Genomic DNA, 16,744 nt, shown 5'->3' on the forward strand with positions numbered 1-16,744 from the left:
ATCGTAGGAAGAGGAATACGATTAATATTGGCGTTGGTGGTCACGTCACCACTTCGAAGCCGGTTATCAAATACCTAGGGGTGATGATTGACGCTAAAATCAATTTCAAGGGACATCTGGACTATGCCTGTGAGAAAGCGGCAAATACCAGCGTATCATTAGCGCGGATAATGCCTAACATTGGAGGTCCAAGGTACAGTCGCAGATTACTTGTAGCCGGAGTGGTTCGCTCCACACTATTATACGCGGCACCAGTTTGGGAGGAAGCATTAGCGTGTGAGAGTAATCGTAGTAGAGTGAATATGACTTACCGCTTAGTGGCGCTAAGGGTGTGCAGCGCCTTCAGAACAATATCAGGCGAGGCAGCGTGTGTTATTGCGGGAATGATCCCGATAGACATTCTGGCAAGTGAGACACGCTGCCTGTACGAGACAAGGAAGATGAATCCTCTTGAAAAGGATGCAGAATGCCGAAAGGCGGCAAGGCGGGAGTCGCTGGAGAAGTGGCAGAAACGGTGGGATAACTCGCAGAGGGGTCGCTGGACCCACACTTTGATTCCCCGTATTGAAGAGTGGATCCAGCGACGACACGGTGAGATTAACTACCATCTGACGCAATTCCTGTCAGGACATGGCGGTTACAGGAAGTACCTGCACCAATTCAGGCTGGACGATTCTCCCTTGTGTCCTGAATGTGGTTGCACACCTGAGGACCCGGAGCATGTTATGTTCCACTGTCCACGATTTCTCTCAGAAAGGAGGAGTCTGGAAGACTCCCTGAAAACCACTCTAAGCCCGCAAAACATCGTCGGGGAAATGTTGAAATCGGAGGGAAACTGGTGTGCGGTGAACACCGCCATCAAACGAATACAAGAGGAACTGGCAAGAGCGGAGCGCGCAAGGAGGACGCGAAGAACGGAAGGCGTGGTCGCGTAAAGCGCAGTCCACCCCGCGAAGTAATGCTTTGCGGCGGTCCCGCGGGGAAGGAAAAAGGGAAAAGTGGGGGTGGTTTTAGTGGGTGAGAATCCCACACGCTGCTGCAACCTGGCGCGGCAGTGTCTTTCTAAGATTTCCACCTCCATCCATAAAAAAAAAAAAAAAAAAAATACAGACAGACAGACAGTAAACCGATTTTAATAAGGTTTTGTGTTTACACAAAACCTTAAAAATAACCGGTTTTGCCATGCAGGGTTCGCTTGAATTTAAAATTTCCGGTTCGTTTTGATCACAGGGTACTTATGAAGCAGAGTCGTTTTCCTTTAACATTCCATGTATCCATGTATCTCCCAAATCCGTTGCTGCTTCGATCCCTTGGTGGCTAGGTTCCAGAGATTCCACTGTAATTTCAATTAAGGTGCAAATTATGAGACTTCACTAGTAAGCTGCGATATATTCACCAATGAATGTCAATGCTTTTTTCATCGGATCCATCGTCCTTATAGTCTTGAAAATGGAACTGTCCACAGTAATAATCCTTTTTCTTGTAGGATTTGGAAATCTTCACGTTTCTTTTGCTCCTGAACATGCTCTGGAAAATTTGGATATGATATCTGTGAGTGTTTCGATTAAGACTATGCCCACTGGTTTGTGTATATCCTTTATTTGACGATATAGGGCTTCTTGCTATATCTGGATGAAGGTGGACCTAAAGTTCAGTGTTTCATTACTATAGTGAGAAGGGATGGTTGGTTTTTGGGCGCAGGGACATGTCTTTACGACGAATGGTAAGTAGTGAGCTGGTACATAGTACGGAGGATGTTGTTTTTTTCTGGATTATCATTGTTAATTATTTCAGGGGTAATTTCTTGGGTGCTCCACAATCTTATTTAATCAAAACGCAATTCGTGACTGCAGCAGTGGTGCAAATATATTTACACCCAAATTTTTGGGCTTCAAATACACAGAACAATGTGGCGATGTTCAAGTCAAATTTAACGGAAAATGACTATGAAGATATATTTCGGTTAATTCCAGTTATTCCTGAGCACGAAGTAGAGCCGAATGATACTTTCATTTTTACAAAAAATGTTGATACCCAGGCATTTCCCTCCATTTTTGAAGCTGATATCGTTGATCGAGATCGATTTTGTTACCGTCAAATGTTCCCGCTTGCTATGCGTTTGCGATATGATAATCTATGCGTGAGTAAGTAGAAATGTTGACCGTAGTGTGCCTAAACCACTATTATTTCCGTTTTATAATAGACTTGCAAAAACGACAAATTTTCTTTCAGTACTGCGTGGATCAATCCGATGATACACTTGTCCTTTCATTTGAATTGTGGATTTTAAATCACCACATTTTACCAAATTCCGCTCTAAACCATCCCATTTGAAAGCATGAATTTTATTTCTGAATATGGTACAAAAAGTGTCCTTATTGTAATTGAATGCTTCTTTATTGAGATCGGTTCTAATTCTTGATTGCACCTTTGTGAGCAAGTGTTGCAACAGCTCTCAAAGTAGACACTCATGCTGAGGCTCTGACTCGTTCTGTTTCCTTTCGTCCGTCTCGTTCTTCCGCCTGAGAGTTGCCGTGCATGCCTGATTGATCTTCAAATGTTCAATTTATCTAGTACTATTTTAACTAATTTTCAGAAGTTATTGTCCGTAAACATATTGATTTATCTGTTTATGTTTAAACAACACCAAAAAATAAGTTTAGAGTAGGAATTTATTTAAATTTAATTCATCAGTAACTAAACACAATTACAGGCGATATTTATCTTCACTATCGATTGAAAGTTTGTAATTTCGTATCTTCTGTTTGTCTTTGCGCTGTAGCACATTTACAGTAAAGTGTCGTGGAATGAAAGACACTTATAAAAATCAACACTTCATTTCAAATAGTACGAAACACGTAATATACGCATATATTTTGTGAAAATATTCACTTTCGAGTGATATTGACATTCAAAATCTTGAAATTTGACCTATTATAACTTTGTTAGTAATAGCGCGATTTCCACCAAATTTGGCAGAATCAAGCTATAATATAGCCTACATAGCTGCAAACATCGTGGTGCTAGGATGAATTTAAGGAGGGGGGGTTCTGTAGCCAATTACTTTTTTTTTTTTTTGTATGGATGGAGGTGGAAATGCTAGAAAGACGCTGCTGCGCCAGGTTGCAGCAGTGTGTGGGATTCACACCCACTAAAACCACCCCCACTCTTCCGCCCCTCCCCGCGGGACCACCGTGAAGTATTACTTCGCGGGGGAGGCTCTGGTTCGCTATACCAGCTCGTCCATTTCACGTCTCCGTCGCGCCGCCTTCCGAGCTCGATCCAACTCCAGGAGTTGTCTGCACCACGGCTACTGCCTCATTAACCGCCATCCAGTTTTCCTCCGACTTCAACATCTCTTCCACCAGGTTCGAGGGCTCGATGTCCGCCCCTAAGATGTTGTTCAACCTCCTTTTCTGCTGCAGAAATCTGAGACAATGGAACATAACGTGCTCCGGGTCCTCGAGTGTAGCACCGCATTCAGGACAGTTGGGAGACTCGTCCAATTCGAAGCGATCCAAGTACTTCCTATAGCCACCGTGTCCCGTAAGGAACTGTGTCAGGTGGTAATTCAATTCTCCGTGCTTTCGGTTGACCCATTTCTCGATACACGGGATCAATGTATGGGTCCACCTGCCCTTGTCGGAGTTATCCCATCGTTGTTGCCACTTGCCACACAACTCTCTCCTGATGGCTTTTCGGAAATCCGCATTCACCTTGGCTGGATTTTCCTTCCGTTTTTCGTGGAGCCAGTGTGCCTCGCTCGCTAGAAGATCTATAGGGATCATTCCTGCGATAACACACACTGCCTCCGTCGACGCCGTCCTAAATGCGCTGCACACCCTTAGCGCAATTGGCCGGTATGCCGAATATATCTTCCTCCGGTTGACAGCGTGGTTCAACGCTCCCGCCCAGACAGGGGCCGCGTAAAGCAGGATCGACCTCACCACTCCCGCGACTATACTTCGGCCCTCCCACGTTAGGCATCATCCTTGCAAGGGATGAGCTGGCATTTGCTGCATTCTCTCGCGCATAATCCAAGTGTCCCTTGAAACTCAGCTTGGCATCGATCATCACCCCCAGGTATTTGACAACCGATTTTGAGACGACCTCACGATTACCAACCCGGATGGTAACAGTGTTGTTCTTCCTACGGTTGGTAATGAGGACCGCCTCCGTCTTTTCGTCCGCCAGGTCCAGCTTGGCCATTCGTAACCATGACTTGATGGTATGAATGGCTTCATTTGCATAAAGCTCCACGTCCTCGGGATGCTTTGCAATTGCAACTACCGCCAAGTCGTCCGCAAAACCAATCAGCGTTGTCTCCTCCGGCACGCGAAGGCCAAGCACTCCGTCGTACATTATGTTCCACAGCAGCGGTCCCAATACAGAACCTTGAGGCACACCTGCTGTCACAATGTACTCCTTCGGCCCGTCGTCCGTCTCGTACCAGAGAAGTCTGTCCGAAAAGTAACTCTCGATGAGCCGAGCCAAGTAGCTAGGAACACCCAGTTTGGCCATGGCGCCCTTAATCCAGCCCCAGTTGGCTGAGTTAAAAGCATTTTTGACGTCCAGCGTTACCAGAGCACAGCATTTGCCTATGGCCATTGCATTTCGAGCCAATTCCACGACCTATGCTACTGCATCGACCGTAGAAAGGGCTCGCCGAAACCCATATTGCCACTCTGAAAGACCACCCGCAAGCTCGATGAACGGGACCAGCCTGTTGTATATCACCCTCTCCAACATCTTCCCCATGGTGTCTAAGAGACAAATAGGACGATATGAAGAAGGCACGCCAGGTGGTTTTCGAGGCTTCGGTAGCAAGACCAGCTTCTGCCTCTTCCACTGGGCGGGAAACACTCCTTCCGCCATGCACGATTCGAATGTGCTTGCGAACCACCTTGGTCTGGCCTTGACCGCCACCTTCAGAGCCCTGTTCGGAATTCCGTCCAATCCCGGAGCCTTGCTGTCCCCAATACGTCTGCAGATTTCCCAAAGTTCCTCTTCGGTAACATCAGGGATCGAGAAGACGTCCTGCTGAGCTGCCAGTTGGGGTTCTCTTTCGTCCTGCTCCTGCTGCGGGAAAAGAGTTGCAATTATTTGCAACAAGAGCCGTGAGCATGTCACCTGAGGTGATTTTCGCCCGCGGATCTTCTTCATTACAACTTGGTAGGCTGTACCCCACGGATTCGTATTAGCCTCCATGCAGAGCTTCTGGTAGCATTCCCGCTTGCTTCTCCGAATGGCCTTCTTAAGGTTGCTTCGCATATCCCTGTATTCCTCCTTACGCTCCTGGTGCTCCGGCCTTCCCCTTGTCCTGTGGGAAAGTCTCCTCGCTCAGAGACAAGAGGATCTCAAGGCAGCGATCGCCGTGTTCCACCAGTAGTGTGGCCTCTTGCCGTGGTGCAAACGTCGTCGTGGCATCGTAGCGTCGCATGCTTCGGTTACACGCTGAGACAGCTGTGTGACCCTTTCCACCGCTGTTCCATCCGGATCATGGGCTCCCTCCAATGCGGCCAGGAATGTCTCCTCGTCGAAAGCTCCGATAGACCAGCCAACCGCCAGAGCGTCGTTGACTGCTTCCCCGGTTCCCAATGTGGAGGAAGATCACTTGCCAAGCCATCTCCCTCACCAGTGAAGTGGTAACAAATGTCAGGTCAACGATCGAACCCGACCCTCTTCCTCGAAAGGTGGGCACGCATCCAACGTTGGCCAGCACGGTGTCCAGCTCCGCAAATGACTCAAACAGAATTTGACCTCTGGTGTTCGTCGATCGGCTTCCCCACTCCAGGGCCCACGCGTTGAAATCGCCCGCAATGATTTTAGGGCTGCGGTCTCTAGCATCCAACACCAGACTGTCTAACATCTCCTCATATTGTGCTAAGGTTGCACTAGGAGGAGCGTAGCAGCTGTAAATATGGACACCGTTGACCTTCGTCCTTATAAAACCGGCTGCCGGAGGGGGCCATGACTTCCTGAATGGCCTGTCTTCCGCACGCCCAGATTGCCGCGTTGCCAGATGCATCCACCGCCCAAGAGCTCGTTTCTGTACGGCTCGCAAATAACCGCGACATCGACATTCGACTCTCGAATGGTTTGCGAGAGCAGGTCCTGAGCTGCCTCACAGTGATTGAGATTGATTTGTATCAATCTCATTTGCCTGTGCGGTTCAGCTCCCTCCTATATACCGGACATCTGCTGCTTCCCGCATATTGCGGCCGTCCACGCCCTCTTTCCCACTACATAACATACACCGTGGATCTCCGGTGCAATCTTTGATGAGGTGGCTCTCTTCCCCACACTTCCTGCAACTCCTCGACCTATCATAATGGCTAGTGCATGCCCCCGCAAAATGGCCGAAATCGAGGCATCTGAAGCATCTCTTTAGAGAGATTTGCTCCCTGAGCCTGCACACGACCCAAACTACTCTTACCTTGCCCGCGGTAATTAACTTAATAGCTGATTCCGCCGGCAAACTAATAATAGCGGTCTGTGTGCCACCATATGGCTTCTTCATCCTTTTTATGGCACTCTGGTCTATATCGCCAAGGTTGAACTGCTGCTTTAGCGCAGCACAGATGTCCTCCCGTGAGGTGACTTCATCTAGGTCCTTGCATTCAACCTATCTCCTGTTTCCGAGCTCTTACCTCAGCTTCCTCTCCAAGTACACTTTCCACCTTCCCGCGGAAGTTATCGGCCGACTTGTCGGCGGATTTACTTAACTCCAGCATCAGATCCCCTCTCTGTGTTCGCCTGATACGGCTCACACTATCCCCCAAATCCTTCAATTCCGGGTCTGACTTCACCTTTCGGAGGATGTCGGCATAGGACATATTTCCCTTCTTGGAAATAATTATTATTTCCGGGCGGAGCTTCTTTTTGTCCTTTTTCCTCTTGTTGCTCACCTTAGTCCATTGTTCGGGCCTCCGGGCGTTGGTTTTTTCCACTTTTGTAGGTGTTGTGGCTGGAATCGTAAGATTACCGACTTTCGCGGGTACTCTCGCCGGCTCTTTGGTGAAGAGGCTTTTTTCTTCTTCGGGACTTGCTGTGGTCCAAGAGGCTCGCTGGTACCGTCTCTAGCCCGTTTTCCTGTCTTCCCGCCTGCTTTATCACGGGGAGGCGTCACCTGCGTTTCCCTTGTGACCTTGCCAACTGACGCTTGGGAATTCTTTTCTTCGAGTGCCCTGATATAAGACAGTTTAATGCCTCTTATCAAGGCTCGAATATTTTGGTGGATATTCCGCCTCTCCTTGATGAACTCGCACAGTTTATTTATTCGTTCCCCGAGTGTAACGAACGCCATTCCGGTATGTTCCCGTTTGCTTTCGCGCCTCTCGCCACAAGGAATGATCTCGATTAAGGGACTATTCGTATTTCTTTCAGAGTCCCGCGACGAATCTCGACTACCAAAAAGAACCATTGTTCTCGGTGGTGATCTCCCAGGCTTCGAACTCCTCCTAAAGGGATCCGGTGTGGACCTAATTTCCACTCCACCATTATCTCTTGTAGCATTAGATGCCACAGTAGCCAAGTTTCCCACTACTGAGGCACTGCGGTCGTTGGATATCGACGGCCGGGAGCCCGCTTGCTCACTCCCAAAAACCGCCGGCACATTCGCCGAGCATTCCCTTATCCGCACGAAGGGACGCGCCTGATGGGAGATTTGGCAACTCCGCACAGGCTGTATCCAATTACTGAAAATTATAGTAATATACTATTATTAACTTTATTTGAACGAATATCGGTATTGAAGGTATTTCGGAGCCCAGCCACCATATAGTGGCAGCCTTTTGATTTTTTTTCAGATTTTTCGATTTGGCAGTTTCTGAAAATGGCCCTCTTCAATAAATGATCACTTTCGACCCCCCGAACTCCCCGCCTTCCCAACAAATGTCAAAACTTAGCCCAGTTTTGAAAAGTACTAACCGAGACCTTTCATTTGATACCCCGCATGACTATATTTGATGAAAAAAAAAATTACACCCCCTTTTGCATGTATGGGTGTGTGATTTGGTGTCAATCGCTGCTACAGTCTCCGAGAAAAATGCGTGCGACGGACAGACAGACAGGCAGACAGACGGACCTGTGAGGAGCGGCCAGATCTCCCATCAGGCGCGGTCCCAGCTGGCGGATTGGGTCATACCTATTGATGTGTAAATATGTGTTCATGCACTTTTTTTTCTGACTGTGCATTGGCTAGTGTTTGCTCATCTTTGGTGTGCAGACCAAAATGGCCATGGGAAGGATACCCAGAACATAAAACCACTATGGAAGACGTGAGAAGGAGAAAACTTACGGTGCAGGGGCTCGGAACCCTAGTACCGGCGGCTTTTGGGAGTGAGCAAGCGGGGTCCCGGTCGTCGATATCCCTCGACTGCGCAGTGCCTCGATGGTGGACAACTTGGCCACCGTGGTATCTAATGCTACAAGTGTTTTAGATTTGGAAAAGGAAGTGTTCAAGCGAAGTACCACTCTACCAAGGACACTAGTAAACAAAACCGAAGAAGGATGAATTGAAAGCAGATCGCTGGACAACAAAAACAGCAACAACATCGACCGCACATATTCAAGAGGAGCAGCAACAGGAGATACTCCAGGACCAGGAAAAAGAAGAAGTTCGTCAACTTTGAGATCTCCGCCAATGCCGAACATCAAAAAGACAAAACGGAGGGAAGGTCAACGAATGCCAAATGTGAAGGACTATTTAAAAGTAGTAATCTGGTTAGGAATCATGAAGAGCAGAGCCCTGAAGCAGAGGAATTACCCTTCATACAGCTTGGTGCAAAAATAGTGGAGCTGTCTGAGTTTATCAAGGACAAGTACAACGTCCACCAAGCCATAAAAAATATGATGAGAGCAATTAGAGTGCTCTACAAGAAATCGTAGCAGGAGGAACGAAATTCCAAGGGCAAGTCGAAATCTGTTGCCCCAACGGTGTCACAGGCGACCCAAGTGACACCTAATCAAGAGAGTGCAGGAAAGAGATGTGGATCCTCTGGGAACTCAGCAAGCCATACAAATAGTTCCGAAAAACGGAACTAAAGGCACCGAAGAGAGAAAGCAGGTCCCCCAGGCGCGAGCTCCGGCAATCGACTCGACAAAATCCAAGGGGAATGAAAAAGATGGATGGACCAAGGTAGTTAAGAAAAAGGCAAAAGTGTGAATTCGCCCAGAAGCGATTGTAATCTTCAGCAATGGAATTTTATCTTACGCGGAGATACTGAAAAAGGTCAAAACTGACCCCGAGCTAAAAGATCTAGGCGGAAATGTCAGCAAGATTCGAAGGACCCAAAAGGGTGACCTCATGTTTGAGCTGAAAAAAAACCAGCTGACTATATCAAGAAAAAGAGGCGGGCATGTCAGTTGTTGTTCCTTGAAGCATTCTTGCTTGCTGGTTCGTATAGCCTGCGTAAACCTACCTCGAAAGTCCGACGAAGTCTGGTCTTCTTGTAGATCATTGACAGATCCTCCTTGCACGGAACCATCCAGCCCACAACTCCGCGATTTCCATCAATAGTTTGAACGCTTATTGGTGAGGATTTACTATCCTTTGGATTTTGGGAAGGCGAGACATTTTTTCGTCTTTGGGACTGTTACACGGAACACGAATGGCTTTTGATGGCCTCGTCCACATTGTGTTTGTCCCTTTTTTGGATTCGGACATCCATATTTTTTTCGCTTCGAGTAGGCCGAACGATGATTAGTCCGTATTCAGACACTATTTCTCTGTGTGGTGCTCCCCCAGTGCACTTTCGCATATATTAGTTTTCCGGGAGCTTCCATGATTTCCATTTCTCAGCGACATGACACTGACTTTGGTGGTGATCGCAGGATCGACGAACGTCTCCTCAATGGATCAAGCACTACTTATTGCGACATCTTCCGACCAGGTATAAAGGCCTCACTATCAGCTGACGAATGCCCAGCCTGTGAAGGATCATTCAGCGCCTTTGGAGCAGGAGTTCTTCGGAGTGATGTACTCATTTTAAATGCTTCCTTTCCTAGACTATTTGCTTGCCCACTCCCTAAGTCGCCGGTACTGAAAATGGTCATGTGGGATATCAAATGAAAGGGCTTGGTTGGTTGGGTTAACAGACCATTAGCCGCTGACATACCCTCGCAGCGACACCTCAGCTACATATCTTAGCTTACAATGGACTTTCGTTTCATTCCTGACTCAAGCAATGAAGTAACAGATGCTCTCTCCCATATCGAAACCATCGAAATGGCTGCCTTCATCAGCGAAGATGAGCTGTCCCATGAGCAATCCCCGTACACGGAGCTACGGAATCTGCTTCATGACAACACCACATCCCTGAAGCTGATACGCAAACGCTGCGGTTCAGACAAGAAGATGGTCTGCGATGTGTCTCTTGAATGTTTGCACCCCTTGGTCACCGCATCGTTATGCAAGAAAATATTCGACGTCTTCCATCTACCGGCCATTTACGGCTGTCCGACGTGCAAAACCAACTCAAAAAAATTCGGGTGGATTGGCATGAAAAGGGATGTCCGCATTTGGGCTTTCGCTTGTATACTTGAACTAGGAAGAGTGCCTCGTGACTTCCCGTCTTCCTCTTGGCTGTCGCGGAACTGTTGCGCATACTTCCGTTACTAGGGACTGTATTTGAAGACGGGCTCGGTACTCTGCAAGAGTAATTGCCCTCCGTTTGGTGTCTGTCGGGGCTGGTCTACTGCTCCCCTTCGACTCGTCTCATGGCAACTGGAAAGAGGATCGAATGAGAACAGGAACGTTTTTCCTAAGAAAAACTTGCCTACTATTCAAATCGAAGGATGACTGCATTAAAGGAAAATCGCGAGACGAGGGTGAGGAGACGCGAGCGGAAAAGGTGAATCAGGAAGACATAACTAAACACGCAACCCGGAATCACGGCCATGCTCCTCTCTCACACGAACGAGCTGTCGGAAACCAATTTTTCTACTCCTTGAATGTGGCATTGTCGCGAGTGAAACATGTGGACTAAGAGATACATCAGTGCTTGCCGGGTGTACACGGGAAGCATACAACCATAGAATATACGGACAAGTACGTTTGATGAGGGAAACGTGCCTAGAGGGAGGCATCCAGTGGAAGGAGGAGTTGTACGTAATGGAGCAGTTTTGGTATAGAATGAATGTCCTTCGAATGTTGTTTTGTCTGGCATCGTTCACGTGTCCGAAAGCATTACCATGACCAGGCCTCGTTTAAACTTGCCATCGTCTAACAAACACACGGTTTGTCCTGACCTGTCGACCAAGAAAATGCATACAATCTCGTTACAAACATGATAATCGGATTGAGTCACAAGCCTCGGAGAAATGCTAAGGTGTCCACCTCAGTCGACGCGGCAGGACGGGCCCCGATCCTGTCGAGAAATGGGCAAGGGTTCTTGACGCATGGACGGCGTCAGGACGTAAGCAAGTTAGTCCGCACACAACGAACAAAACAAATACGTGTCGGTACGCTAAATGTTGGTACCCTAACTGGAAAGACCGAGGAACTCGCAAGAGCCCTTCGGAAAAGGCGCTTTGATATCTGCGCTCTGCAAGAAACCCGATGGTCTGGTGCCAAAAGCTGCGACATTGAACGCGAACGTGGTAAAAATGGCTACAAACTTCTCTATTTTGGTAACCCACACACTCAATATGGTGTTGGCATTGCCGTTTCAGAGGGTTTCCGTGATGGCATTAAAGAAGTCGAACGATTTGATGATCGACTGATGAAGCTCACCATTATATCAGCTGATCGCACTATTCACTTCTTCACCGCGTACGCATCACAGACAGGTCGACCTGATGCCGAGAAAGATGCCTTCTGGCAACTTCTTGATGAAAAGACTTGTCACGTGCTTGCTGACGATTATATAATCATTGCCGGCGACCTTAATGGTCATGTGGGTGAAAAGGCAGACGGTAACAGGTGCCATGGGGGAAAGGGGTTCGGAGCGCGCAATGAGGGTGGCGAGCGTATAATTGATTTTGCGGACACCCATGACCTTGTACTTATGAATACATGGTTCATCAAACGATTGTCTCTTCTTCCCACATTTTCTAGTGGGAACAACAAAACGCAAACCGACTATATTCTCATAAGACGCCAACATTTTACCACTGTCACTGATTGCAAAGTCGTTCCCTATGAGACCATCGCAACACAACATCGGCCGTTGATTGCCGTCTTGCGAATTAAGCCACCGATAAAACAGCGTGAGGAACGCACTGAAAAGAAACGCCTCTACTACAAATTTCTCGACGATAAAACGCCTGCTAATTGGCAAATTTATAAGAATGCTAGTCGGGAAGCAAAGAAAGCGGTCGCTATCACCCGAGCGAACCATTACAAAAATCTTTACGATAAACTGGACACTCGGGATGTCGAGAGAGATCTGTATCGACTTGCCTAAAAGCCGTGATGAACGCACACAGGATATCGAACACTTCTGTTGCGTTAATGACAAGAACGGTACTTTGCTTATCGATCGTCGAGCCGCGACGTATAGATGGCGAGAATACTTCGAGCAGATTTCAACTGAAGAATTTGCTCATCCTCCACTTCCCCAATCATTGCCGACATTTGGAGCAGTTCCACCTGTCAGCGCAACTGGTGCTCAGAGGTGGCGGGGAGGAAGATGGGGCGGCAACCCTATCGGCCAAACCAAAACCAAGTGGCCGAGGAGAACCTCCATAGTGGTGGCACCGGGAGACGCTGTAATCACTTTGGTTTGCCGGCTCCAAAGGCCTAATCAGGGCGATCAGACCCGAGTCTGCACGGGGACTCATCTGAAGTGGCAAATTGGTCACGAAACCTTACTGGTACCATGTGAACCGGGAAAGCCCCTGGACTCACATACTTCGGGTGAACTCCTGTTGTATGTGAGGACAGCTCGGTTATTTGCGGTTGGCCCCCCTAGTGGGAGTTTCATGGTGGTTGTGGTTATGCTCAAGCGAGAAGAGACCTTCGGGCCTCACGTGGATTTGCGTATCAACACGGGTGCCGTACTCCATAGTTCGGTAGAGATTTAGGTAATTCTTGCATCCACCAGTATGAATGCTAAGCCATGCACTTGGTATAGACTGGTGCCGTTGTTGCTTGTCTCAGCGGGTCTCTGATTGTGGTCACAAAATCAATCCGTGTCTTAAGAGAACCGTAGGATTAAGTCTCACGACAGGTGCCTACGTAAAACACTATGGGCTTCACTGTCAGCGCAACTGAAGTCGAGGAGGCAATAAAACAAATGAAATCTGGGAAAGAAACAGGACCTGACGACATCGCATCTGAACTCTGGAAAGCGAAGAGCTGGGACCCAACACTGTGGCTCAGTGAATTCTTTAACCGGGTTATTCAGGAAGGAAGAACACCATCTGACTGGCAAGAAAGTACCACTGTTCCAATATGGAAAAAGAAAGGTAGCCCAGCAGAATGTTCAAATTATCGTCCGATCCGGTTACTTTCCCATACCATGAAGATTTTTGAACGCATTCTTGGCCATCGTATTCGCGACATCGTTGAAATAACCGTGAATCAAGCCGGATTTGTCCAGAACTGCGGAACTACTGACGCAATACACGCTGCGCGGTTAGTCATGGAGAAACACCGTGAGAAGCATCGCCCTCTTTACATTGCATTTCTGGATCTAGAGAAAGCGTTTGACCGTGTACCACACGAACTCATCTGGTATGCTTTACGACAACACTTCGTGCCAGAAGAACTCGTGCGCTGGGTTCAATTGCTCTACCACGATCCGAAAAATAAAGTTCGAAGTATGACGGGTGTATCAAAACCGCTTCGTGTCTCTGTTGGTGTTCATCAAGGAAGCGCCCTCTCACCACTCCTTTTTGTTGTTGTTATGGACACCGTCACACGGGATATCCAAAGTCCAGCGCCCTACACACTGCTTTATGCAGATGATGTTTTCCTAGCATCTGACAGCAAGAATGATCTCGAGCAACTTGTTCAAAAATGGAATGATCGCCTCATGCAACACGGTCTCAGCTTGAATTTAAACAAAACTGAATTTTTGACGACCGATCCCCATGAAACAGGCACAATCACTGTCAGCGGCAGTGATCTGCCCAGATCTGAGCGATTTAAATACCTCGGGTCAACGCTCTCAGCCAATGGAGAACTGCGATATGAAATTGCTTCACGCATTAACGCAACCTGGATGATGTGGCGTTCCACAACTGGAGTTCTTTGTGATCGACGTATCAACGAACGTCTCAAATCTAAAATTTACCGCAATGTCGTCCGTCCAGTCGCTCTTTATGGTTCTGAGTGTTGGCCGACTAGTGGCGTCACACGTCTAGATCACATCCGAAATGAGGATATCCACGATCGTTATGGGGTTGCACCGATCGTGGAAAAGTTGCGAGAGAGGTGTCTTCGGTGGTATGGTCACGCAATTCGTGCAAACGAGAATTCACTTGCAAAGATTGGTTTGAGCATCGAAGTCGATGGTAAACGACCAAAAGGCAGACCTAAACAATGGTGGCTTGATACGCTAGATGGGGATTTGAAAGCCTCGAGATTTCACCCAGATCAGGCATTCGATAGAGCCAAATGGCGAAGCCGATCACGACGAGCCGACCCCGCTTGTGAACGGGACAAAGGCTGAAGAAAACGAAGAAGACTCGGTGTGCCGAATATTTCATAACAAAATATTGCATTTCGAACCTTAACTCTGACCTTTAAAATCCATAAAAAGTATCAATTTTCATCCCATGTATATTCGTATCTATTTAAGGTGTTCAAGGGACTAGCCTAGCCTTCGTTCATCGGCCTTAGATAAAGCTGAGCAATGGGGTCAAAGCGGGTGAGCAGTGGTTTTTCTGTAGAATATGTCGATATAACTACGTGGGATGAGGTTCATGCAACATCCCTAGACCCTTATGGACTGTGGCTATTACTTTGTGTATCGCTAATATATCCAAATGCGTTGAGACTCTACCTTTCACAGTAGATAGCGGCAGGACAAAAGTGAAGTACTGACGATAGGACGACCGTTCAGCTTTTCGAGATTACCCAGCCACGGAATTTCCGGTATATCCTTAATCCTCACAAGCTTAGAAACATTGGTCTTTTCAACTTCGTCGCTAATAGGCGAACAGTGGAATAACCTCCGTTTTGAAAGACGTAAGTGGCAAAATCGTGGAAATCAAAGTGGCCGTCAAAAATCACCTGGACGCCAGAAAGGCTTCAAGGGATCCCTGTTGGTAAAACAAAGAAGAGGGATTATGACTCCTATAGCTGGGAAGTGACTCTATCCACTCCATTTCCCATTTAAGGCGAATGATTACGCCATTGCAGAAAATGAGTCTTCGTTTTGCAAAAGGTAAAAATAGGTTTTTTCAATTCCCTATGCCGTTTAAATACATAATTTTTGCCGACGTCAACATTCAAACTTTGGCCGATATATTGATTGGATATTTGTTTATCGAATGTACGTTTCACGCACACTTTCATCTAGTCAGCTGTGTGGAACGAAGGTATGGAACGTGAAGTTCCCACGGAGCCTGTTCGAATCATACAAAATAACATAATAGCAGTTCAGCTAAAATTAATAAGTGCATCGACACATTGGTCTACTTTCGCACAAGCCATTAGTAATTACGTCAACATAATAGCAGTTCAAAGAAAAATGCTGAACATGCGCTTGTGCCAGAAACGAATCAATAGGTCATGTAAACAGAAATGTGCCAATTGTAAATTGCTAAATGGTCATGTAAACAAAATGTGTAAATTGTAAATTGCTTAGTTATAAGATTTCTTTTATAAAAACGAAGTGATAGCAATAAACCCAAGGACAAGCCAAAGTAAAGTGAAACCAGTAGTTTCTTCTTGCTTCCTCCAGCGTACAATAATTTGAGGATTATTGCACCTATCCCGGCAGCCATCAACAATTTTAGGATTGTTTACTAGATATCAATTTAAGGATTGATATCTGCCCCATTTTTACAGAGCCCATTGCCAGGACTTCGTATCGATCAATAATTATTTTCACAATTTTTTTGATATTCACTATTAATGCCGTTTAATAATTTCACAGCCGTTCCGGAGTTTGGAGTACATTTGCATCAAGAGAGATATTATGCTGGAGCCCCGCTTATCTCCCACGGTTATAGGTATTTATACGAGTTGTACGCTATATTGTCCTTCAATTATCGATGTCGAAACATGGTGCGGACCGCCATATTTACAAGACTATCATTTCACAAGGAATTCATTGAGGATCCAGAAAAATACATATTGGATGTCGTGGCTGATTTCAATAGACGACACTTTGGCCAAAATAACACCGGTACACCAAGACCTGGCGCAACTCTCATCCGAAAATCATATTTGTGTGTGAATTTATATTTCCTAATTGCATTTGCTTTTTTCTGAAAGGGAATATCTAAACGTGTATTTTCTATAATACCAAATATATTGATCTTAGGGTGCCTTGTCGCCCAACTGTTTATTTGCACGTTGCTCAGAAAGGTAGCCACCGTAATTGTCCCAGTCCTTGATAAAAATTAAATTAATAAATTTTTATCAAATATTGTGCAAAATTAAATTTTTTAATTTCAGGATGCGTGTAGGCTATAAATGGTTGCCGAAAGGACCGGCTGAGATGTTCGCACTTCTTCTGTACTGTTCGGCGCCAAGTGCCCTTGAAGCCACCTCAGGATTTGTCAGCAATCTTTAAAGGGCCGCTTACGATACGGGTGGTGATGTCAACGAGGTGCCCGAGTAAATAGT

The 16,744-nt window shown here is 46.8% G+C and overlaps 1 protein-coding gene across 1 annotated transcript; it reads left to right on the top strand.

The window, feature by feature from the left end:
- Positions 1-1,383: 1,383 nt before the first annotated feature.
- LOC119661528 lies at positions 1,384-16,526 on the top strand. Its single transcript, XM_038070906.1, has 4 exons — positions 1,384-1,551; positions 1,614-1,723; positions 1,795-2,144; positions 16,050-16,526. The coding sequence occupies exons 1-4, from the start codon at positions 1,399-1,401 to the stop codon at positions 16,385-16,387; spliced, it is 951 nt and encodes a 316-aa protein (XP_037926834.1). The 5' UTR covers positions 1,384-1,398; the 3' UTR covers positions 16,388-16,526.
- Positions 16,527-16,744: the final 218 nt, after the last annotated feature.

Source organism: Hermetia illucens, chromosome 1 (genome assembly GCF_905115235.1).
Source record: "Hermetia illucens chromosome 1, iHerIll2.2.curated.20191125, whole genome shotgun sequence".
In the NCBI taxonomy this organism is placed as follows: Eukaryota; Metazoa; Arthropoda; class Insecta; order Diptera; family Stratiomyidae; genus Hermetia; species Hermetia illucens.